Source organism: Sus scrofa, chromosome 17 (genome assembly GCF_054392235.1).
Source record: "Sus scrofa isolate SSC_HxYL_T2T_F1_AM1 chromosome 17, Sscrofa_HxYL_maternal_Yorkshire_Landrace_v2.0, whole genome shotgun sequence".
Classification (NCBI taxonomy): domain Eukaryota; kingdom Metazoa; phylum Chordata; class Mammalia; order Artiodactyla; family Suidae; genus Sus; species Sus scrofa.
The window spans coordinates 12394950-12420114 of NC_139399.1; the positions used below are offsets into that span (position 1 = coordinate 12394950).

A 25165-nucleotide genomic window follows, 5' to 3' on the forward strand; every position below is an offset into this window, starting at 1 on the left:
CTCTTGTGATCGACCCCCCTACCCCAGAAGTGCTGATGGGCTTATTCTACATCAGGAAATTTGAATTATCATTTCTGATAATAAATAATAATAAATAATATAATATAATATAATAATATAAAATAATAAATAATATAAAATAATATAAATAATAATATAATATATATATAATAATATAATATAAAATAATATAAAATAATATAAAATAATAAATAAATGCAATCTTGGAGTTTCCATTGTGGTAAAGTAGAAAAAAATCCAACTAGTATCCCTAAGGATAAGGGTTTGATCTCTGGCCTCACGCAGTGGCTTCGGGATCTGGCATTGCCATGAGCTGTGGTGTAGGTTGCAGATGCAGCTCTAATTCAACCTGTAGCCTGGGAACTTCCATATGCCACGGGCGCAGCCCTAAAAAGCAAGAACAACAAAGCAACAAAAAAGAAATTAATCATGTGAATTGTTAAAATAAATAACAACCCAGAGTTCCTGCTGTGGCTCGGGGGTTGAGAACCTGACTAGTATCCATGAAGATACGGGTTTGATCCCCGGCCTCAGTGGGTTTAGGATCTGTCATTTCCCCGAGCTGTGGGGTAGGTTGCAGATGCAGCTCGGATGTGGCATAGGCTGGCACCTACAGCTCTGATTGACCCTAGCCAGGGAAACTTCCATATGCCGCAGGTGTGGCCCTAAAAAAAGGAAAAGAAAAAAGAAGAAAAAAAGGGGGGGGGGAATAAATAACCCTTATACATCAGAATCATATGATGACCAAGTTTAAAAAATAACCCTGTCAAAATTACACAATGATGTACTTGTTATTTCTATGAGTTTCTCCACATGATGTGTGCACATCTGCTAGGTTATCTCTCACTGTCACCTGCAGACATCCTCTTTGGCACTCATTTTGTCAGGATTTGATTATGTATTTGAAGTAATGGGCACATGCTTCCTTCCCAGTGCACAGCAGAAAGCAGGTCAGACTCCTTCCCAGGCTCCCCGAGGATTCCATCCCCAGCTCTGATTGTAACTGGTTGTGTGACCTTGGACGAGTCACCCGGTCTCTGTAAAAATGAAAGATCCAGTCAGATGAACTCTAAGGTCACTTCTGGTTCCAGAGACCCTTGGCACTTGTACTTAATTCCCATTATGGGGGCCAAGGAAGAAGAACCCTTGGACAAGGTTCTCAACCCAGTGTCACTGACTGAATTCTGTTCTGTTCTATACACAGTCACCTCTAACTGCTGTCTGCATAGCAGTATGCCACACCGAAGGCTGTGGGTGACACAGGCAAACATAAGGCATGGTCGTGATTCCTGTTTAGGAAGGGATCATTTCACTAGAGAAACACAGAAAGTGACAAAGTTTAGATACTGCAAAACAGCTATGTGTGTGCGTACACATATACACACATGCATATAGTGATAAGGCATCAAGTGCAGAGAGTGAGAAGCGGCTTAGATCACTGTGTACTAGGGCACCCCCAATAGAACCTGACATTTGCAAGCACTCACCCTATGCTACCATCCTTCTAGGGTCTTGTATGTTTGTTAACTAACTTAATTCTCTTAACAACCCTAGGAGGTAAAGGCTCTTACTCTCTCTCTGTCTCGAATGAGGAAACAGCACAGTAAAATGAAGTAACTTGTTCATGGTCACAGAACCAGAAAGTGGGGGAGGCAGGGTTCGAACCAAGGAAATCTGACTCCTGAGTGTATGCTCTTAACCTCTGTGTTACAAACAGCACCAAAGAGCAAAGGTCTTCCTAAGAATTGAACTTGGAAGAATAACCAGGTTTAGATCATGTGGGAAAAGATGAGAGCCTTTCAGAGTCAAAGAGATGGCTGGAGGGCTGGGGTGTAAATGAGCCGATGTGTCCGGGTGGGTGAGGAATTGGGTTGGATGGAGGGGATGCTGGGAGAATGTAGGAGTCTTGGATTTCAGGCAAAGATGGTGGCATTGTGTGTGCACACTGGGAGCTGCATATGTTATAAAGCTGGAGGTCATCATAAAATGGTATTTAGGAAAATACTTTTGACGATTTTGTAGAGCCTCTGAAGCGGGTGAAGGAAGCATTCTCCTAGAAGGATTGATTCAAAGGCTGATAGAATGTAAAGAATGGAGAAGAGATGTAGAGGGATGTTGATATCAAGATCTAGCTAAAGCTGGACGATCCCCCCTTAGAGTATTGACATGGTTGGTATCTTGGGATTTTCAGGGACGGCTTCCTTTTAAAAAAAAAACAAAACTGATCATGGAGTTTCTAACTTTCTAAATTAAATGAGCATGTGTTATTTTGTCATAAGAAAGGAAACTACGAAAAGCAAATGAGTTAAACTACTTAAAAAACTGAAGAGATGCTCTGTGAACATATAATCAGGGATGGCTCATTTGTACTTGACAAATCTGATGTGAGTTTTACAGCACGTTGCTTTTTCAGCATGTGGAATTCCAAATGGCAAGACCAGCAGGAATCCAGGCAGGGGGGTCAGCCTGGGTGACAGGTGGAGTTGTGTCTCCATTAAAAGAAATGGAGAGGTCAAGGGCAGGAGCCAGGTACTCATGAAGCTAAATGACATCCATGATTGAGCCCAGGGAGGTGGAACAAACTGGAAAGGCCGTATGCATAAGCAGGATAGGCCAGGTTTGAGAACAATGTCACTGCATTCAATTGTGTTTTACACTCCAACTGTCCTTTAAAAATAATAATATCTTTATTAACGAGAGCAAAATAATATACTGAACTTTTTAGGCCTCTGAAGGAAAATTCCTGCTGGTTCTGACTTTTTTTCAATTAAAGTACAGTTGATTTGCAGTGCTGTGCCAATTCCTGCTGTACAGCACAGGGACCCAGACATACGTGTATATACTTTGTTTCTCTCAGACTATCTTCCATCATGCCTTTTTGAATCCACATTCTAAAAAAGACAATGCAACATAAAACCCCCCTCTAGATTTTTGAGTCCAAGCAAGCCATCCATGGGTACATATTTAAAGAATATTGGTTCTGTAGTTTTGTAAGTGGTTTAATTTGTTTTGCTTTTCTTATAGTTGGATTTTTTTAATTTTTAATTTTTAAAAAAATTTACAGCTGCACCTGCGGCACATGGAAGTTCCCAAGCTAGGGTCAAGTTGGAGCTGCAGCTGCCAGCCTGCACCACAGCCACAGCAACATGGGATCCTTAACCCACTGAGCAAGGCCAGGGATTGAACGAGAATCTTCACAAACATTATGTCATGTTCTAACCTGCTGAGCCACACCAGGAAATCCTGTTTTTGTTTTCCTTACAAAATAATACATCTCAAATTAGAAAGTTGGAGACTTTACAGATAAGTAAAAATAAGGAAGAGATCATAGAAAATCCCGAGAAATCTTGTCAACACTGCAGCATAGAATCTTCTAGTTTTATTTTTATATGTTAAAAAAAAATTGTATTGGGGAGTTCCCGTCATGACTCAATGGTTGGTGAACCCCACTAGCATTCATGAGGATGCGGGTTTGATCCCTGGCCTCACTCAGTGGGTTAAGGATCTGGGGTTGCTGTGAGATGTGGTGTAGGTTGCTGATGTGGCTTGGCTCCTGTGTTGCTGTGGCTGTGTTGCTGTGGCGTAGGCTGGCTGCTACAGCTCTGAATCAAGCCCTAGCCTGGGAACTTCCACATGCCATGAGTGCAATCCTAAAAGAACAAAAGACAAAAAAAAAAAAAAAATTGTATCAAAATGTACAAACTCTCTCATGATTTTTCCCCTAATGTATCATGAACATTTGTTGTATGTTATGGCTGTGATTCCACAGTGTAATCCAACTCTATTGTTGGAATCCTCAATTATTTCCCATTTTTTGACTGTCACAGTTATTGCTGCAATAAACACCTAGGTAAGAATGATTTATTCCTACAGTTGGAATTGTTAGGTCACAGGCTATGCACGTCTTAAGGGCATTATTCTAGGCAGCATGACAGGGCTTTCTGTGTGATTAATCTCTAGTGTATCTGGCCTGGTGTGGGCTTGTGGTGTCAAAGGGATAGCCATGCCTGGTTTTCTTAGGATCTGGGAAAGCTCTGAAGGAGGAAGAAAAGCTTTTCCCTTGTAAAGGAGCCAGATGTGTTGGCAAGAGAGGTAGGAAGAAGGGATGTCATTAGCAGGCTGGAAGAGGTGTGCTGAAAAGAGAAGCTGAACATCCTCAAGTGTCCAGGAAAGGGCACTGGAGAACGAGAGCGCTTGGCAGGCCTGAGGGACACGTATGTGAGCTCCTGTGAAAGAGTTGAAAAACGCCTACTATAAATTTTTAAAGAGTACAGCAGGATCTGGCATAAGTCATTGTAGTAGAAAAGACCCGAAAGACATACCCAATGTATGTCATATTTCACATACATTCACACAAACTGTTGTTGGGATAGAAATATTGTAGTTACAGTGCAAGGGTTTTGAGTAGGTCCTTGGATAGAATTCAAACATGGAGATGGATGGATAGATAGAGGTATTTCAACTTACTTTTTTTTTTTTTTTTTTTTTTGTACTATTTCTTGGGCCGCTCCCACGGCATATGGAGGTTCCCAGGCTAGGGGTCCAATCAGAGCTGCAGCCACCGGCCTACCCCAGAGCCACAGCAACACAGGATCCGAGCCGCGTCTGCAACCTACACCACAGCTCACAGCAACGCCAGATCCTTAACCCACTGAGCAAGGGCAGGGACCGAACCCGCAACCTCATGGTTCCTAGTCGGATTCGTTAACCACTGCGCCATGACGGGAACTCCTCAGCTTACTTTCTGATACTGGAACTACATTCACTTTGAAATTCCCCATCTTCATGTCTGGTTGTCAACTAATTCCTCATACATATTTCTTTTCATTTTCCTTTGATCATAAACTGTGGAGCTTTGATAGGTTTCTTTTATTTTTAAACCAGGATTTTTACTCTGTTGATATGGCTTCGTTCCCAGCATATGATGGAGCAATTATCCTCTGACACATTCGTAAAAGGAGTCTTAGAGTAAACACAGGCCCTGAGCACACACTTGAAACATGACAAGCAAATACTCATGAAGCTTTATCTCTTTTGAGGCTTGGCAGCATTCCTTGTGTGTGGTAGAATTTAAATAATTAATGAATGTGAAAGGAATGTTGAATAAGGAGCATATTTGATTATATCTGTACATCTTTTCACCTTTCTGGAATTTTTTTTTTTTAAGAGCCATACTTGCAGCACATGGAGGTTCCCAAGCTAGAGGTCAAATCAAAGCTGTAGCTGCTGGCCTACGCCACAGCACCTTGGGTTCTGTGGCACATTTGTGACCTGCACCACAGCTCATGGCAAAGCCGGATCCTTAACCCACTGAGCAGGGCCAGGAATCAAACCTGTGTCCTCATGGATCCTAGTCGTCAGATTCATTTCCGCTGAGCCACGACAAAGGAACTCCAACCTTTCTTTTTTTTTTTTTTTTTTTTTTTTGGTCTTTTTGCTATTTCTTGGGCCGCTCCTGCGGCATATGGAGGTTCCCAGGCTAGGGGTCTAATCGGAGCTGTGGCCGCCAGCCTACGCCAGAGCCACAGCAACGCGGGATCCGAGCCACGTCTGCAACCTACACCACAGCTCACGGCAACGCCGGATCGTTAACCCACTGAGCAAGGCCAGGGACCGAACCCGCAACCTCATGGTTGGTTCCTAATCGGATTCGTTAACCACTGCGCCAAACGGGAGCTCCAAACCTTTCTATTTTATGCAATGGAATCATCCCAGAGTCTTCAAGGCAGAGCCTCTGGGATCGTATCATTGGGCAGCCCTGTGAAAGAAAATTTTTTTTCATTTTTGGCATCCCCCACGGCATATGGAGCTCCTGGGCCAGGGATCAGATTGGAGTTGCAGTTGTGCCCTGAGCTGCAGCTGCAGCAAGGCCAGATCCCCAACCCACTGTGTTGCGCTAGGGATTGAACCCACATCCCAGTGTTCCCAATCCAGTTGCACCACAGCAGGAGCTCCACAGGAAAGTTTTTTAAATTGACTTTCAGCTATTTCTGCTGTGGCTCTAACACTGATTTGGGGAAGTTACCTAAACTCAGTTTGCTCACCTGTGTCATGGGTATAATAATAAAAACCTACCTCTCAGGGCTCTGGTGGGGGTGAAATCAGTCAGAATGTGCAAAGGGCTTAGAACAGTACTTACCACATACCGAGCACTTCTTAGATTTTAATTATGAGTAGTAGTTTCATCATCACCATCTCATGGGGTTGAGAAAAAGTAACATGTACCTTGGGTGCTGTCAGGAATAATAGTTGCTGCTTGATAACTGGTTGTTTTGTTCCCTCTAGTCACTTGCTGAATGGCTTCTTGTCCATTTAAAGAGAAAATGGCAAGTTCCTGCTGTGGCCCAGCGGAAATGAATCTGACTAGGAACCATGAGGTTGCGGGTTCGATCCCTGGCCTTGCTTAAGGATCCGGCATTGCCGTGAGCTGTGGTGTAAGTCACAGATGTGGCTCAGATCTGGCATTGCTGTGGCTATGGTGTAGGCCAGCGACTACAGCTCCGATTCAACCCCAGCCTGGGAACCTCCATATGCCATGGTGCAGCCCTAAAAGATAAAAAGAGAAAAAGGGGTATCATGATTAACAAGAACTAATTAAATCAGATACTCCAGGTTTGGGATTTTTTTTCCGGGGGGGGGGGGACATGTGAAGTGGGTACAGGAGAAGGGGAGGGTCTAGGGTTGAAGCATCTTGGGACGGGGGCTCTGCGAGGCTCATGAATCCTCATCTCCATCTCCTGGTGTAGACTCTGGCCCCAGAGGCCTGAGGTCACGTCCCATCCCCTGGGAGAGCCTGCCACCTGGACTGTGTGAGGCCATTAGTAGAAATGGACATTTTAAATCCAGGCATTTAAACTGTAATCCTGCTAAATAATTTGTTTCCTGTTTCATGTTGTTTACATAAGAAGAGGGGGTGGAAAAATCCAGAAATGTTTTCCAGTGCATTTCCTTCCTTCCACCCCCAATCCTGCTAAAGATACAGCATGGTGGTGGTAGGGTCAGGCCCAAGGGCTACATTTTTCTGCGCCTGGTTTCTTTCCTATTAGGCATGGCGTCTTAGAATTTCCAACAGTGCTAGTAGATGCTGGGCCCACAGAAAGTCTCTGTACACTTATGGAGCACTTACTGTTTTTGTAGCCCAGACTGAGCTCTACAGGGAATGTGGCCAGACATCCTGGTCCACCTGGGGAAATGTCCACCCCTATTTCCTCTCCACCTTTTCATCTTTGATCTGCTGAAATCCAGCCCCATCCTCACACTGAAATTGTTCTATCGGTTGCCGAAGACTTTCATTCTGCCCGGTGAAATGTGTGGTATGTGTGTTGTCATGCATTTCCCTTAAAGGCCCCTGATGCTTTTTACCATCAATTTCTTGAATCTTTCTCCTTGAGGACCCCCTTTCCAGATTCCCCTTTCCTTCCTGATTCTGTTTCTCTCTTCACCGACCTCTCCTTTTCCTGCTGGCCCCCTAGTTTTTGTCGTCAGCCCTCTCTTGTCGACCACACTTTCCTCATTGAATTCATTCCTTCCTTTAGCTCCTGCTTGGACCCACCCTACGTAATTGACCCCAATACAAATCTAGAGCTGTTTGACTTCCTCTGTGCCGACCCTGTAAGTCCAGCCACGCTCGGGACATCTGCACCCATGGGACCCACATTTCATCAGCAATTGAAAATCTCCAGTAGTGAATCTGTTCCTCAGCCAGCCCCTGTCTCCTTCCTCTCCTCAGCTCTTCCATTATAGTTGGTTAAAACCCCACTTTTCCCATCACGTGGAGATACAAATTGAGTGGGCACTCCTGATGTGTCTTTTGGCACCCCTTCTCCCCAGTCTGTCGTGTATCTTTCCCAAGAAAACCTGTCTTGTATGTTTCTCTTCCACGGCCACCACCCAGCCTGGCCCCAGCACTTACTGTTCACCCCAGGAAGAGTGTCTCAACTCTCATGCGTCCTCCTCTTCCTGCCCCTCCCATGCCTCTTCTCTCCATTTGTGCTCTGGCTAAGGCAGGCCCATGACCTCCCTTCTCCAACACTGAGGGTGGTCCCCTGCCTATGAAACGTGTACCCCTCTCTCTGTTCTCAACCGTCCGCCCTGTGACTCCCAACCCACTCCCTCCATCTCCTTCTGTAACTAATGGATTGAATCCCTGCATCAGGAGTTCCTGTTGTGGCTCAGCGGGTTAAGAACCCGACATAGTGTACATAAGGATGCAGGTTCAATCTCAGACCTCTCTCAATGGGTTAAGGATTCAGCAATGCCACAAGCTGCAGCGTAGCTTGCAGTTGCATCTCATAGCTGCGGTATAGGACTGCAGCTGCAGCTTCCATTTGACTCTTAGCCCAGGAACTTCTATATGCCACAGGTGTAGCCATAAAAAGAAGAAAAAAAAAAATCCATGCATCATTACTGAGTGCCTTCTACCCACCATGCACTGGGGACTCAGCAGTGAATGAGCAGACCAGGTCTCTGCAGCTTCGTGGGGCCTGTATTTTCCTGAGCCAATGAGTTTGCTGCCTCAATGTCCCTCTGCCCCCACCTTTCAAAGTCCAGCTTGTCCCACTTCCCTCTCAAAGCTGCCTTCAATCTCTCCCACCTACAAGGATGAACCCCTTTCTGGAATTCCTACTGCTTTTGTTGTGAGCACCATTTTAGTCATCCTTTCATGTACATTAGTTTCAGCTCCTTAACTGGATTATGACAGCCTTGAGGTCCACTGGGTTTTTCTCTGCGGTGCTAACCATCGCTGATGTTGGGTTTGTATATTTGTCATTGTTACGGTTGTCTTCCCAATAACTACTACTAATCTGTAGTGATATGTAATTAAGATATAATGAGGATAATGCAGTGAGCCAGGCATGGCATGAAGTGCTTTGTATGCGTTGTATCCTCTAACGAGTGCGTATTCGGTACATACTGAACTGATGGAGAAGACAATTGTTTTTCTTTGTTCTCCAGCTATGGGTCTCAGGGAAGTCGCTTCTACCGACTCAGTCTCATTTGCAAAATTGGGAGCTGGATTCCTGCTTTTTAAGGTTCTTTCCTGTTCGAACACTGCTGTTCAGTTTCATTTCAATCTCCTGATTTCCAGAGAAACTTTACTGTGTACTGTGCACAGATTTGTTGCTTAGGGAATATAAAACAAAGAGGGCACCACCCCTGCCCTCAAAGTTTTCCTTCTCCCTTATAATGACAGGAAGCCAGAGCTGTATCAAAGGGGTAAGAACATGGAGCTGATTATGTCACTGGGAGAAAGTGGGGAGGTTCCTGAGTTGATTCTAATTAGAAGCTTCCTGAAGGAGGAGAGATTTCCGTTCAGTTGAAAGGAGGCAGTTGACGAGTGGGAGGACAGAGGCATCTCATGGCAGCCTGGTGGGCAAAGTGGCTATTCAGCAGTGACCAGAACAGGCTGTGTTGAAGACCAACCAGCCAGACATTCTGCTGTGTGCTAAATTTAAAGTGGTGACCGCACTGATGTCACTGCAACATACAACAGGAGAACCTCGACCACATCGGCAAAGTATGTGGATCCCAGAGGGGTGAAGCATGTGGGTATTTGAGATGCATCCTTGGATTAAGACCATTTATTTTGGCATCTTCTCGGGCTGAGGCCCAGGGTGGGGTGATGGTACACCTGGCTGCCCAACACAATGTCATTCAATTAAATACCACAGCACTTGGCTAATACTAATGCTTAATGATAATAAATATTGTCTCTCCTTATTTCAAAAAGGATGTGAAGGGGATTGCAGATATATTCACATGCAACAAGATAAAAATACAAGAGATAAAAAAGGAGAAGATAAAAGTAAAAATAGTGTGAGGCCAGAGGAGAAGTTCAAGTGCCTAAAATCTCTAGCTACTAGACCAGAGGTGGGTGCATGCTTGGGGCTCCGCATCTTAGCAATCAATGCATTTTTTCCCTAAAGGGAAGTTCTTATTTTTATATGATAATGTAGCATCTCAAAGATCCCCAAGTTTGTTTTGCATCCTGGATAATACTATGTTCTTTCTTTTTATTTTTTTTAAATTTTATTGTAGTATAGTTGATTTACAATATTGTATTAGTTTTAGATGTATAACAAAGTGAATCAGTTCTCTGTATACATATAAACATTATTTTTTCCTATATATGTTATTACAGACTATATAGATAGTAGCTATATAGGATAGGTAGCTTTCCCTGGCTATCTAGTAGTTCCTTGTTACTTATCTTATATACGGTAGTGTGTATGTGTTATTTCCATCCTAATTTATCCCTCCCCTCAGAGTTTCCCCTAGGGTAATCATAAGTTTGGTTTTGATATCTGTTTATTTCTGCTTTGTAAATAAGTTCTTTTGTATCATTTTTATTGGGTCCCACATACAAGTGATATAATATGATATTTGTCTTTGTCTGACATATGTCACTTAGTATGATAATCTCTTTTAAGTCCATCCATGTTGCTGCAAATGGCATTATTTCATTCTTTTTTATGGCTGAGTAATATCCCATTGTGTATGTGTATTATATCTTCTTTGTCCATTCCTCTGTCAATGGACGTTTAGGCTGCTTCCTGGTCTTAGCTGTTGTAAATAGTGCTGCAATGAACAATGTGGTGCATGTTATCTTTTCAAATGATGGTTTTCTCTGGATAAATGTTCAGGGATGGGGTTGCTGGATCATATGGTACTTCTATATTTAGTTTCTTACTGAACCGCCATACTGTTCTCCATAGTGGTTACGCCAACTCACATTCCCACCAGCAGTGTAGGAGGGTTTCCTTTTCTCCACACCCTCTCCAGAATGTATTGCCTGTAGACATTTTAATGATGGTCATTCTGACAGGTGTGAGGTGGTACTTCATTGTAGTTTTGATTTGCATTTCTCTAATAATTAGTGATATTGAGCATCTTGTCATGGGTTTTTTTGGAAATCTGTCTTCTTCGAAGGAATGCCCATTTAGATTTTCTGCCCATTTTGTGCCTGGGTTGTTTTTTGATGTAAAGCTGCATGAGATGTTTGTAAATTTTGGAGAGAAATCCCTTGTCAGTTCCTTCATTTGCAGAGATTTTCTCCCATTCTCTGGGCTGTCTTTTTGTTTATTGTTTCCTTTGCTGTGCAAAAGCTTTTAAGTTTAATTAGCTCCCATCTGTTTATTTTTGTTTTTGTTTTTATTACTCTAGGCGATGGATCCAAAAAGATATTGCCTCGATTTCTGTCCAAGAGTGTTGTGATTCCTCCAGCTCCATTCTTCTTTCTCAAGATTGCTTTTGCTATTTGGGGTCTTTAGTGTTTCCATACACATTTGAAACAATTTTTTTTTTTTTCTGTTTCTGCATGTGCTTTTGTTCATGTTGACTGCTGTTTAAATAAACTCATAGTAATAAAAGCTGAAAGCAAAACGCCTGCTCAAAGCCTTGCGGCTGAGTTTGTGTGGCTCAGTGATTTTACTTAAGGAAACGCCAGTTCTGAGGTCAGAGAGAATGTCTTCTCATTAGAGAAGGTAATTGTCATTTATGACTTCCTTCTAGGAAAGGCTTTTCTGTCTGCCTCCTCCACCTTCCTCCAGCAACATTTCCCCATAATCACTCTTACTAGTTGGTACCACCTGACAAAGTGCACTCTGCCTGGAGCCACTGGGTCTTTAGATGCGAGGACGATGGAGCAGAGAGGGACGGGGACCAGGCCTCACCCGGGTGTGACCTGGTTTTGCTCTTGTTGACAGTGTGAAGCAGCATGAGCGCTACGGCCAGCTGACCCTGGTGAACTCCACCGCGGCGGACACAGGAGAATTCAGCTGCTGGGGGCAGCTCTGCAACGGCTACATCTGCAGGAGGGACGAAGCCAAGACGGGCTCCACCTACATCTTTTTTACAGGTAAAAGATTTGCTGTATTAGTGGAACTCTTCAGACATCTGCACTTGGCCCATGTTAAAGGTTCTCACTGCTGCCTATCAAATAAGGACGCTTGGAGCATTCACTGTTTGCCAGGCTCTGGGCTCAATGAGTTTTTTTTTTTTTTTTTTTTTTTTGGTCTTTTTGCTATTTCTTGGGCCGCTCCTGCGGCATATGGAGGTTCCCAGGCCAGGGGTCTAATCGGAGCTGTGGCCGCCAGCCTACGCCAGAGCCACAGCAACGCAGGATCCGAGCCGCATCTGCAACCTACACCACAGCTCACGGCAACGCCGGATCCTTAACCCACTGAGCAAGGGCAGGGACCGAACCCGCAACCTCATGGTTCCTAGTCGGATTCGTTAACCACTGCGCCACGACGGGAACTCCTCAATGAGTTACATCAATTATTTCATGTAAGTCTCACAAGAACCTTTCAGGGTAAGTACTAATATCATTTCCTTTTTTTTTTTTTTTAGTGGGAAAGTTGAGGTTTAGAGAGATTAAGTCTTTCAGGTCAGACTGCAAGTAAGTGGCTGTCTCAGGATTTGCACCCAGGATTTTCTGATTCTAGAGTCTGTAGCCACATTGTCCAATACGGCAGCCACTAGACCTGTGTGACTATTTAAATGCAAATGGGGATTAATTAAAATTAAAGTTAAAAACTTAGTTTCTCAGGCCACTGGCCATGTTTCAAGTGCTCCATTGGCGCATGTGGTCAGTGCCGATCCTACTGGATGGTGCAGACAGAGAAAAAATCCATCAATACAGAAAGTTCTCTTGAATGGCATCACTGTAGACTTGTAGTCACCACGTTCCCAGAATCTGTGATGAGCTCCTTTCTGGAAGCTCCACAGTCAGAGGCTGCTTGTCTGAAGGCCTCCTCGTGTTGTCTTTATGAGAACTATGAGCTGAGGCTTTGGGGGCAGCACTCCCGAAGCCCCTGTGCTTTATGGCTCCAGTCCTGATCCCTGAGCCTAAGTACTTGAAAATATCACCCTCCACACCTGCCTCAGGGCCAGGTCTCTGTGAGCCAGGCAGAACTTGGACTTGGAGAAACAGGCTCTGCTGAGCTGCTTGCCAGCCGCCTTTCTCTGCCAAGCTCTCTAAAGTTTGGAGGATGATATTCTCCAACAGCGTTCGGAGGTCAGACCAGCTTTCGGGACTCTTTCAAATACCACCCCCTGGCACTGCTGTTTTTTAAGGCATTTCAGGTGAGGCCAGAACGCGTTCTTAGTGTCCAAGCAGGGGCCATCGTGAGGTTTGTATACATCTTGAATCCGTCTATCTCCAGACCTACAGTGACTTAGATCTGTGACTCAAATGACCTTATGTTCTGGACATTAATGAGCACTTTAGCAAAATCTCCTACGTTTTCCCTTCCTGCCCAAATAGCTCCTCTCTGGCAAGCAGATGCATTAGCAGAGCATGCTGCAATTCTGGAGACACATGTATCTCATTTCATTTCCACAACCCTGTGAGGAAATGAGTAGATATATTTAATTATCTCTATTTCAGAAACAATAATGCTGATGCTCAGATGCAGTAGGGCAAGGTGACTTGTTCCATGTTCTGTGACTTCCTGTGGCAGAGGAGAGTCAAACCCTGGTTTTCTGATCCAGGATCCAGTGTTCTTAGGGCCTTAACCCATTTGTAAGATGGGGTGGAAGAGAGATAGACAGACAAGACACAAACTAGGATAACCGGTGTTCAGAATTGCTGATGGTTGTTCACAGGCCATCCCTTCTGAGCCTTTTCCTGGAATGTGCCACCCAGAAGTGCCTGTGTGCCCCTGGTATTATCATCACACCAGGAAGCAGCAGTAGAAAAGGCAACTACTTAAGATCAACGGGGAGTTCCCGCTGTGGCATAGCGGGTTAAGAATCCAACTGCAGTGGCTTGGGTCACTGAGGAGGTTTGGGTTTGAAAGGATCTAGCATTGCCTCAGCTGTGTCTTGGATTCAGTCCCTAGCCTAGAAACTCCCATAGGCCACAGGTGTGGCCATAAAAAAACAAACAAACAAAACAGAACCTGTCATTGTGCACAAGGACCGGTATCATATTTCAACCTGCCAGTGAAGGTTCTTTCGCCATGATGAGCACTGTTGTGTTTCCCCAAATACTGGGTTTTGGAACTGAGATTTTTGAACTGAAGAACTCTCTTGAGCAGAAGGTCCCAATAGTGTTTGTTCCAGGCTGTCTGAGTTCTGGAGACAGGTCCTATTTCTTAATTCATGGAAGCTGTATTGTAAATCTAAAGGCAGGCTGAAAAATCAATATTTATTTCAACTTTCAAGAGACTTGGATCAGGGACGTGACCTAATGTGTTGTATCATTTTCTTACTGCTTTACACTCAGTTAAGAGTCCAGCTGGATTTTCAGTATAGGCTTAGCGATTTGTCTTTTCAAGCACTGGGTGGGTTTGGAAAAGCAAGATGGGCTGTTATGGAAGCTGAGCTTCCCGCTGTTGGCTCTGGAGTCTTTCAGAACATATGTTTCCCCAACCACCCACACAGAGAAACGTCTGGCGTTCATTATGTTTGTGTGTTTCCTAGAGTTTGATTGCAAACACTGTGAAGCTTCTTCTGACTGTTGTTAATTTGTGCAATTTTTGATTAAGCAACTGCCACATGCTATGTTTAATCTTTATCCAGGAGGCTCAGAGGGTTTTCCACCCCCTTACTTTTAATTGAAGTATAATGTATACAAAGGAAGATACACAAATCATAACTCTACATCTCAGTAAATTATCCTCAAGCGAACACACATATGTAAGCACCACCCAGATCAAGTAGGAGGATGTTACCAGTAGTAAGGCTTACTCACAGTAAGAGGCACGGGCTCCAATATACAAGCGTAGTAAAACCACAATAATAAGCACTTTGCCAAATGTGGCCTTTATTATAATTTGGATTTTAGCTTGTGAACTCTAATTTTTTAAAAAATCTGTTTCCATGTTTCATTTTCTTAATGTTTGTCATCCACCTGAGTAGATACAGGCATATTTGCAGGAAGCATATGTAAATTATATATATTTTTTTGTTTTTAGGGCTTCATATATGTCATATGGACGTTCCCAGGGTAGGGGTCGAATTGGTGCTTCAGCTGCTAGCCTAAGCCACAGCCACAGCAACGCAGGATCTGAGCCGCGTCTGCAACCTACACCACGGCTCACAGCAATGCTGGATCCTTAACCCACTGCACGAGGCCAAGGATTGAACCCATGTCCTCATGGATACTAACTGGGTTCATTACCGCTGAGCCACAAGAGGAACTCCTCTATGATTTTTTTTTTTTTTTGTCTTTTTGCCATTTCTTGGGCCGCTCCCATGGCATAGGGAGGTTCCCAGGCTAGGGGTCTAATTGGAACTGTAGCTACTGGACTATGCCACAGCCACAGCAACTCGGGGATCTGAGCCGCATCTGTGACCTACACCACAGTTCATGGCAACGCCGGATCCCCAACCCACTGAGCAAGGCCAGGGATCACACCCGCAACCTCATGGTTCCTAGTTGGATTTATTAACCACTGAGCCACAACAGGAACTTCATCCTCTATAATTTTTAAAATGAATTTGAACACACTATTTTTTTGGTCACTGGAATCTACTGATTGCAAATTTTTTTTTTTTTCCTATTTGCTAAAGCAATTGGTGTGGTCACTTCTTTCAAAGCACGGATTATAGCACAAGAAGTAAGACCTCATTTTTTTGTTCTGAAATTCAGACTGTGCACTTATTCTACTGGCTTTGCTCACTGGCTCAGGTTCTTCTACAAAACCTTAAAGCAAATGTTTCTGAATCTGATGGTCATAAATTGCTATCTACTCCAGATTTTCCTCTTTACGAAGGGGGATGCTGAAGCATAGCGAGAGGAAGTGACACATTCAAGGTCATATGGACTCATTCTGTGTGAACAACAGGGGCATTGGCTACAACACCGACCAGGGTGCCCTCGCCTAAGCCTGAGAGTTAATTTATCATGAAGTGGCACAGATCACCTGGCCTGATGTAAAGTGTTGAATAAGAAGGAGATTCATTGAACCATGATTCCATGTTAGCAAGCCTGGTACTCATAGCTACAGAACTCCTGATCCATGAAGGCATTTGCTGCTGTCTCCAGGAATTCTGTCCCCAACCTAAAACATCGTACAACTATGACACAAAGAAATCTAGTGAAGAAAGCCAAGAATAGGAGTTCCTGTTATGGCTCAGCGGGTTAAGGACCTGATGCTTTCTCTGTGAGGATGCAGGTTCCATCCCCGGCCTCTCCTAGTGGGTTAAGGATCTGGCATTGCCACAAGCTGTGACTTAGGTGGCAGATGCAGCTCAGATGTGGTGTTGCTATGGCTGTGGTGTAGACTGGCAGCTGAAGCTCTGGTTTGACCACCAGCCTGGGAACTTCTGCAGGTGCGGCTGTAAAAAGAAAACAACAACAACAAAAAGCCAAGAGTAATTGAGGCATACTATAGGCAAAACATGGGAGACTATGTAACAAGTGTTGGGGTGTGATTCAGCTCAAAGATTTCTCTTAGCAATGACTATAATCTTTCACAGAATAATTCAAAAAACAATGTATGTAATTAATGTCTTATGCCCCAAGCAAAAAACAACCCCCCCCCAACCCAATCCAGAGAGCCTTGACTGTCCAAAGGAAAGTAGGGGTAAACCAGGCCTCACTTTTTTATTTTCATTTTTGGCCACCCTGCCACATATGGCATTCCTGGGCCAAGGATCAGATCCGAGGTGCAGTTTCGACCTAAGTCACAGCTGCGCTATTGCTGGATCCTTGACCCACTGTGCCGGGCCAGGGATTGAACCTACAACCCAGTACTCCCAAAACACCACTGATCACTGTTGTGCCACAGCAGGAACCTCCCAGTCATCATTTCTATAAGTAAAAAAAAAAAAAAAAAAAAAAAGCCATCATCTGGAGCTTAAAGAACATGCAGTGATATCAAAGAAAACAGGAGGCTTGAAAGAAACTGGCTGAAGGTGCACAGTCCCATGGCAGCCAAGCAGAGCTCAGAACCCAAGACTAGTGAGTTCCTTGTCTGCTCCTGCTTGATGCCCTTTCCCTTGACCTTGGCAGGAATGAGGTCTGGGCTGTGAGGATGAGGAGAACCCCAGCACCCTTACTGGGCCCAACTCAGAGGAGCTCTGCTGAGCTGGGAAATACCTTCCTGAGCAAGGGCTGTGGGGCTGACTTCCCCAGAGACACAGTGGATGGCTGCCAGGCTTTAAGACTGCTCTTAACACAAATAAATCGTTCCCCTCCTGCCTCCGCAGGGGGGCAATATCTCAGTAGGGTAAATCCCACAGTGCGGTAATCCAATGGGCTCGATTTGGACTTAAACTAATACCTATTTTGTTTCTTTTAAGAAACAAAAGTTAAGTAAAAGCAAAAAAAAAAAAAAAAAAAAAAAAAAAAAAGAGTTTCCATTGTGGCTCAGAGGGTTATGAACCTGACTAGTATCCATGAGGACATGGGTTCAATCCCTGGACTCACTCAGTGGGTCAGGCATCCAGCGTTGCCGTGAGCACAGATGCAGCTCAGATCCCAAGTTGTTGTGGCTATCTGTGGTGTAGGCCAGCAGCTGCAGCTCTAATTCATCCCCTAGCCTGGGAACTTCCACATGCCATGGGTACGACCCTATAAAAGCAAAAAAAAAAAAGTTAAGCATCACTCTTCTTCCAAAAAAGGAAAAGCATTTTTTTAAAGAAAAATCTTTTCAGAGTTCCCTGGTGGCCCAGTGGTTAGGATCTTGTGTTGTCACTGGTGTAGGGTGGGTTTGGTCCCTGGCCCAGAAACTTCCACATGGCGTGGGCACAGCCAAAAAAAAAAAAAAAAAAAAAAAAAATGGCCTTTTCAATTCATAAGGACTCAGTATTCCAAGTATATTGCCAATCCCCTCTCTCATCTTTGTGCCTTGAATGTAAGAATCCTTTAAGCACTTTACCTTCTCTCTCCCAAATAAATAAGCCTGTGTCTTTCCCTTTGCAGAGAAAGGAGAACTCTTTGTACCTTCACCCAGTCACTTTGATGTTGTCTACTTGAACCCCGACAAACAGGCGGTGGTTCCTTGTCGAGTGACGGTCCTGTCGGCCAAAGTCACGCTCCACAGGGAGTTCCCAGCCAAGGAAATCCCCGCCAACGGAACGGACATTGTTTATGACGTGAAGAGAGGTTTTGTGTATCTGCAGCCTCACTCTGACCACCAGGGGGTGGTCTACTGCAAGGCAGAGGCCGGGGGCAAGTCCCAGATCTCGGTCAAGTACCAGCTGCTCTATGCAGAAGGTAAGGCTGCTGTGCACCCCAGCGAGATTGTAGTCACTTCTGGCTGCCAGTATCAGGGTACGGCCGTTCCCAGTGATGGATGGAAATGAGGCACAGAAGGCTGGTTTTTTGTTTTGTTTTTAAAAATGTTTTTCTTGGGAGTTCCCATCATGGCGCAGTGGTTAACGAATCCGAATAGGAACCATGAGGTTGCGGGTTCGATCCCTGGCCTCGCTTATTGGGTTGGGGATCCCGCATTGCTGTGAGCTATGGTGTAGGTCGCAGACACAGCTGAGATCCCGAGTTGCTGTGGCTGTGGCATAGTCACGGATGTGGCTAAGATCCCACGTTGCTGTGATTGTGGTGTAGGCTGGCAGCTACAGCTTGGATTAGACCACTAGCCTGGGAATTTCTGTATGCCGCGGGTTCAGCCCTAGAAAAAAAGACAAAAAAAAAAAAATTTTTTTTTTTCATTTTACAGCTGTACCCACAGTGTATTGAAGTTCCTAGGTTAGGGGTCAAATTGGAGCTGCAGCTGCCGGCCTACACCACAATCACAGCAACGTGGGATCTTAGCCACAACTGTTGACTATGCCACAGCTTGCAAGACTGAATCCTTAACCCACTGACTAGGGCCAGGGATTGAACCTGCATCCTCAGGGAAACTATGTCAGGTTCTTAACCTGCTGAGCCACAATGGAGACTCCTCACAGAATGCTGTTTTTAAAGGCTCTTCCACAGAGGAGAAACCACAAACGTTTCTCCCAGTAGTAGATTCGGACTTCCTCCTCTTCTTTCTGCACAGCTGCCCACCTGTCTATTCACCTTCATCTTTCTGCTGTCCTCCCACCAGTCTGCCTTCCCTTCATTCTGCTTGCTCTGCCCCCATGTCCCTTCTTCTCCCTCGGCCCTTTTACTCCCTTCACAAGAGCCCCTGCCAGACCTCTGGGGCTCTTTTCCTCCCTCCAAGTGGGACAGCTACTGTCAGGGAGTCCTTGGATGACCACCCAGTGCCTAACACCAGGGCAGAGAGAGAGGTGGTGTCAGGGAGACCACAGGGGGTGGAGAGGGGAGGCACGGTGCTAGATGGGAAGCTGGAGAAAAGCAGGAACGTTGCCTATCTGCCCAAAGAAGAGACTGGGTCTGTTGGTTTGTCTCTACGTCGTGCTCATAGATGTCACCTCTTGGGGCCTGCCCCCTGCCCACTCCCAGTTCCCAGCGGCCCTCCGTCAACAACCATCTTAGCATCGGCGAACAAAGTGAAAGGTGGGGATGACATCAGCGTCCTCTGCACTGTCCTTGGGGAGCCGGACGTGGAGGTGGAATTCAGGTGGATCTACCCCGGGCTGAAGGTACGCGTGTCCCAGTCTCAGCAGCCCTCTGAGCTCAGTGTTGCTCCCCACCCACCCCACCCCTGCCTCTCTGTGACATGGACCAGGACTTGAGAAGCATGGGAAATGTGTGGAGCTCTGGGAGGACCAGGGCTTGCCTGTTCTCCTAAGATGGGTCATGGTATTTACAAATGGATTTTTCTTAAAGGACAGGAAAAAGAAAGTGACTGGTTCCATTAGACAATTCAGTCCATGTACCCTAGTCATGTTATTTTCCCTCTTAGCCCTAAAGGAAGGGGCCAAGGGCATGAACAGGAAGGGAGGGACCTCCTTCTTTCTTTACCCCCAACCTGTCTTCATTCTGGGATGATTGGAAGTCCCTCTAACCTCCCCCTGGTATGTCTGTGTCCTCCTATGCAGGCTGGGCCTTGGCACAAGGCGCTTTGAGTAGATACCCAAGTGGTCATTAAACCCAGGACTTTGCAAAGGTGCTGTGAGGCCGAGCTCCTGTTAAAATAGACTTCCCATAAACACCACGCCCAGCACATTTAGCCTCTGGGCCTGTTCTGCTCACTGAAATAAACAGCTTTGCTACCAACATGGAATAATCCCTTTGTTGCCAGAAGAGATTTGGCCTCCTCAGAGGTACTCAGGAGCCAATACACTTCTGGCTTGGGGACTGTGATGGGTGGAAAATAACTCTCCCCAGAGGGTGGTACTTTCTGGGTACCGGGTACTTGTTTTTAAAAAGCGCTGTCCCTATTTAGACACCATGAATAATTTTCAGTACTTAAAAAAAAAAAAAAGTTGCTAATTACTGTGAGTAGAAAGGGGGATTCATTTCGTAAGTACTACCGTTACGTTAAATCCATAAAATGCTCTATTCTCATCACCAAAGTTGGATGAAGTATCTCAAAAGTGACCATTTCACTTTCTAGACATAGGGAGTTATATCACCTAGGGTACCGTGTTATCCATCCATCGGAATCCTATAGCACATGTGACTTATCCTACGTCCTCCTCCCCCAAATCCAAACATTTGGGAGCTCTTATTCAATTACACCACGAGTGCTTCAGGCTTCCTTTTGACTAAATCCTGTGAATAAGATGCATTGAGGGAAGGGGGTGAGTGTGGGCAGTGTCAATAGGAAATCAGTGGAAAATTTTATCCGTGTTTTTATACCTAATACCAGTCCCACATTCTTCAAGTTCCAAAAGAATAAAATGTAAATTAGGTAGAAATTTATTGAAGAAAAGGGCAGAGAGAGAGAACGGCACAGCATAAGGACTTTGCAGGCTCTGCTTGGACAAAATGCAGCCTAAAATGACTAGAGAGTGGCAGAGCTCCCATGAGCTGCGCATACCAAGTAGTCTTGGAGAAGCTTGTGCCTGCCGCTTTGAAAGGAATATTCAGCAGTACTGGATGAAAGGGAGCTGTTTGACAGCAGCTTGGTGGTGGTGCTTCAGCCCCTGTGTGTCGTTAAACAGGATGAAAGGCCCGTGACGATTCAAGACGCTTGGCGGCTGATCCACCGAGGACTTGGACACACCACAAGGATCTCCCAGAGCGTCCTGACAGTTGAAGACTTGGAGACCATTGATGCGGGTTACTACATTTGCACTGCTCAGAATCTCCGAGGACAGACCACAGTAGCTACCACTGTTGAGTTTTCCTGATTTGGAAAATGAAGTATGATGAACTTGCGGGAAAGCCAGTTCGTGTATGCAGCCGGCTCTGGGGCTCCTTTGACCAGTGCATTGCCAGAGGCTGATGTCAAGTGCCAAACCCCGGGTCCTGTCTTGTGAGTCAGACCCAGACCTCCAAACTAAAAGGAAGTCACCCGGTCTAATAATAGATGTGTTAACTCCAAGAGAAAGCCTGTATTCTGATAGCCGACCTACGTATATGTGTTTCTAGTTTTCCACTAAGAAGGCATATATGTAAACACCTTCGTATAATCATTTCTATTAAATGAGCAAGTTTTTGTAAAAAATCAACAATGGGCTAAGGGCTGTTTTTTAAATTGGCTTAATGTACATCCAGAGGGATTTGGTGGCAATGTTTGAGTCAGTACCTAATATGCCGTATTTTTGTTGTTTTGCTTTTTAGGACCACACTTGCAGCATATGGAAGTTCCCAGGCTAGGGGGTGAATTGGAGCTGCAGCTACTGGCCCACAGCACAGCAGCGCAGGACCTGAGCCACGTCTGTGACCTACACAGCTACCTGCAGCTCATGGCAACACCTGATCCTTAACCCACGGAGTGAGGCCAGGGATCGAAGCAACATACTCATGGATACTAGTCAGGTTTGTTACCGCTGAGCCACGATGGGAACTCCTAATATGCTACTTAACAACAATACATGAGAATCTAAAAATATTAATACATAGTTCACTTACATATGAACTACTGTAGGGTATGAAGGTATCAAAAAAAATCACAAACTTTTTTAAACTGCTTCACTCAAAGGTGGTCGTTGTAGATGAGACATTCAGTAAGAACCAGAGCATGCATTTTTAAAAGTTTAACTTTCAGTATAAAATAGATGCAGCTTTGTTTAGGCTTTTTTTTAAAAAACCATCTTCTAAAATATTTAGACAGTAGCTGTTCCAATTGTTTTACCTTATACAGCAGAAATTATTAAAACCAGTTAAAATTATTTCTCAAATACACATAGCTTTGAATTTAGAAAAGAAAAGCTTAAGTCTACTAGCTCTGTGAGCCAAATTTCAGCTCACGACCGTTTCTGTGGTTGCACTGGAAATTCCTGGGAACTAGGTGAAGAGGAGACAGGATGTCAATGGCTGTGGTGTGAGAAGGGCTGTAAACTGGGTCACACTTTGGAGAGTGAAGTATGTCAGAGGATGCAGTTCTTATATTGAATATTCCAGCATTATTTATTTGATCAAAGTAAAATATACTTTCCATCACTACAAAATTAGCACAACTACCATTGTTTACACATCCATGTTTTCATGACGTGCCAACATTTTGCATCCTACATGAAATATTTGGTTTGAAAATAGTCTTACAGTTCTGTTTTGTTTCCTATCTTCTCTCCTGTTGTCTCTCATTCCTGAAGACCTTTTCTACTAACTGTGTGAAAAAGATGTCCCCAGACACCTACGTGGGATGGAGGATGGCAGGGGACAGCACGCAGTTTATCATGCACAGGGGAGGGATGGCAAACTCAGCTTTGGCTAATGACATTGAGAACAACATGGAAGGGTAGGCAGAGATGCCACAGGGGGGGGGTGAACCCACATTCCCACTTATCAGAAAGAAACATGGCAGGTTACATACATAATACACTGTTGGAAGTTAAAGACTTTCAGATACACTTACTAGTAAAACACAAAACCTGCATCATGAATATCCATCTGCTATGTAGTGCACGTGTGAATGAAGATCCGCCTCTAGCATCCTGAATCTCTTCTGACTCGAGGGCTTATTTGTACAGCCGTTGGACGTTAGCAACACTGCTTAGTAAATACTGACAGCCACAAGGTTGACACAGGCAGGAGGAGGGAGAGAGAAGCCACAGTTCTTCCTTTCACCTCCCCTGAAATATTAGAACTGGGTGAGGTAAAACACATGAAGTTCTGAAACGAAACTGAAATGCAACTTGCAAAAGAGGGGCACATAAGCCACATTTCCCCCTCATCGGCTGCCCATTCTGCTACATTTCCAAGGACGGAAGCATTCCTCAAAGGTACGTGGAAATTTGGCATTATCTTCCCACACAGTTTTGTTCTCTTAGCAAGGGGCTCCTAATTCATCAGGGAGCACTGAATCCCACACCTTAGTTCTGCCAACCCATGCCTCTTCCTCACTCTTTAATCTAAGCGTTCCCCAAATCTGTACCATCGGATCCAGGCCTTGGTTTATTTGGAACATGGTTCAGCACCTTGAAGATGAGCTGGCTCTGGAAAAGCATATTCCTCGTCGCAGAGAAGAGGAGGAAAGGTTTGCTTTTTGTGGCTCTGGCTGGGGGAGGGGGGAAAAAAAAAAAGCAAGGGAGGGGGAAATGGAGATAGTGGGAGGGAAGACAGTTTAAAGCACTGAGACTATAGCTCAGACTGAGATAAAAAGAAAGCAGAAGAAAGCCATTGGTACTGCCCTTTCTTCGTACAGATTTTTTAAAAAGCAAATTAGGGTTTTACATTTGCTCATAGCCTGTGGAAATGAATTGGGGTACTTCAGGTAAGTGAAATAGATAAGTTTAAAAAAAAATCTAGCTAGGTTCAGGTGACCTGGGCTGAATATTGAAAGGCTTGCAGCAAGCTACCCCAAAGGGAGGCGGAGAATGTACAGCCAGGGCAAGGCTGAGCGCTTCCTGCCCTCCCCTCCCCTGTGCCAAAGGGCCGAGCGGAGCTGGCGCAAAGAATCCTCATTCCAGCAACTACTGCTCTTTCTTCTATGGCTTTTGCAGAGATGCATGCATGGACCATTATGGGAATAGCTCATCTCCAGAGAGATTCAGCTCTTGACTCAAACACACAGCAAAGGAGGCAGCATCAGACAGGTGACGTCGGGTACAAACATTTCATTCACACATCCCCAGTCAGACCAAAATACAAATCATAAGAAGGTGTCTGTGGTGAAGAACATTACAAAGGTTATATAAATCTTGACAGGCCCCTGAGAGTTTTCCCCTTTACCCGTAGGTGGAAAAGGCAATGAACAAGATCTTCTCGTTCTGTAAGTGCTTTTGTGCAACAGGGTCCGTGGAGATCCATTCCAACAGCATCTCTTGGGGAGGCGTCTCCTGGACCAGGTTGAAAGCCTCCCTCCAGAGTTCCGGTCTCGGTTCTCAGAAGGCGCCGGTCTGGCCGTGACTTTCCAGTTCTACCGCGGGCGATGCGTGTGGGTGAAGGTGGCTCCGCGGCTGCAGGTGGGGTCAGCCCTGCAGAACTGCGGTCAGTCTGTCTCCCGACTCCCAGGAGGGTCATCTGGGTGAGATGCTGGGGCTGGGGAAAGAGCCGGAGTTCCTCGGGGACTGGAAGGGGATGGCAGGGGACGTGGGAGACCTCTTGGGGCTGCACAGGTCCCCGTTGTGCAGCTTCCACAGCAGCTCCTCGTTCTCCATGGAAAGCCGCTTGTTGACTTTGGATTCCTTCTCAAGTGACTCCTGCAGGACAGCCTGCTCTGTGGAAAGTTGCCTAGAAGACACAAAGAGGCAGAAACCATGCGGATCTGAGTTTAAAAAAAAAAAAAAAAAAAAAAAAGGGAAACCTTTTTACTATTGTAAATTTAAGAGTCAAAAAAACACCATCCCTTTGGAATAAAAGGAGCTGCTGGGCAGGGGTACTGGGCTGGCTGAGAAACCTGGGAAATGTGAGATGGAGCCAAAGACAAAGCGGCACTCAGGTCGTTTCATGGTAGGCTGGACCCACCTACGTGTGGGGCTGTTTCCTGTTTGGTCCCTTGAAGCTCCCTCTCTGAAAGCATTCTTAGCTCGGCAGTCAGGAGCCCTGGGAAGGCTTTGGTCCAGGCCACGTGGGAAAGGCACTAAGTGCTACAATCATACCTTCCGGATATAAATCAGAACCTTGTGAACCATGTGCTTCAGTTGCATTCACGGGAGGTACGCGAGTGGAATATGGTGAGAAAGTTAACACTCAATGTGCCCGGAAGGGAGGAGCTTGGGAAAAATAGGACAG

At 45.1% G+C, this 25165-nt stretch overlaps 2 protein-coding genes across 12 annotated transcripts in view; one reads left to right on the top strand and one right to left on the bottom strand.

The window, feature by feature from the left end:
* Window positions 1-21498, top strand: part of PDGFRL (platelet derived growth factor receptor like) — a 51032-nt gene extending 29534 nt beyond the window's left edge. For 2 of the 3 annotated variants that reach the window (XM_021077998.2, XM_021077996.2), the window contains exons 3-6: window positions 11727-11878; window positions 17897-18190; window positions 19382-19521; window positions 20989-21498. In XM_021077998.2, the coding sequence (XP_020933657.2) occupies window positions 11727-11878; window positions 17897-18190; window positions 19382-19521; window positions 20989-21177 (775 nt within the window). In that variant the 3' untranslated portion in view covers window positions 21178-21498. Of the gene's footprint in view, window positions 1-11726; window positions 11879-17896; window positions 18191-19343; window positions 19522-20988 lie in introns of all 3 variants that reach the window. The other variant, XR_014831878.1, reaches the window with a different exon arrangement.
* Window positions 21499-22375: 877 nt separating this feature from the next.
* MTUS1 (microtubule associated scaffold protein 1) overlaps window positions 22376-25165 on the bottom strand; it is a 178015-nt gene continuing 175225 nt past the window's right edge. For all 9 annotated transcript variants that reach the window (XM_085002988.1, XM_085002986.1, XM_085002985.1 and 6 more), the window contains one exon: window positions 22376-24664. In XM_085002988.1, coding sequence (XP_084859114.1) covers window positions 24451-24664 — 214 coding nt within the window. In that variant the 3' untranslated portion in view covers window positions 22376-24450. The remainder of the gene's footprint in view (window positions 24665-25165) is intronic.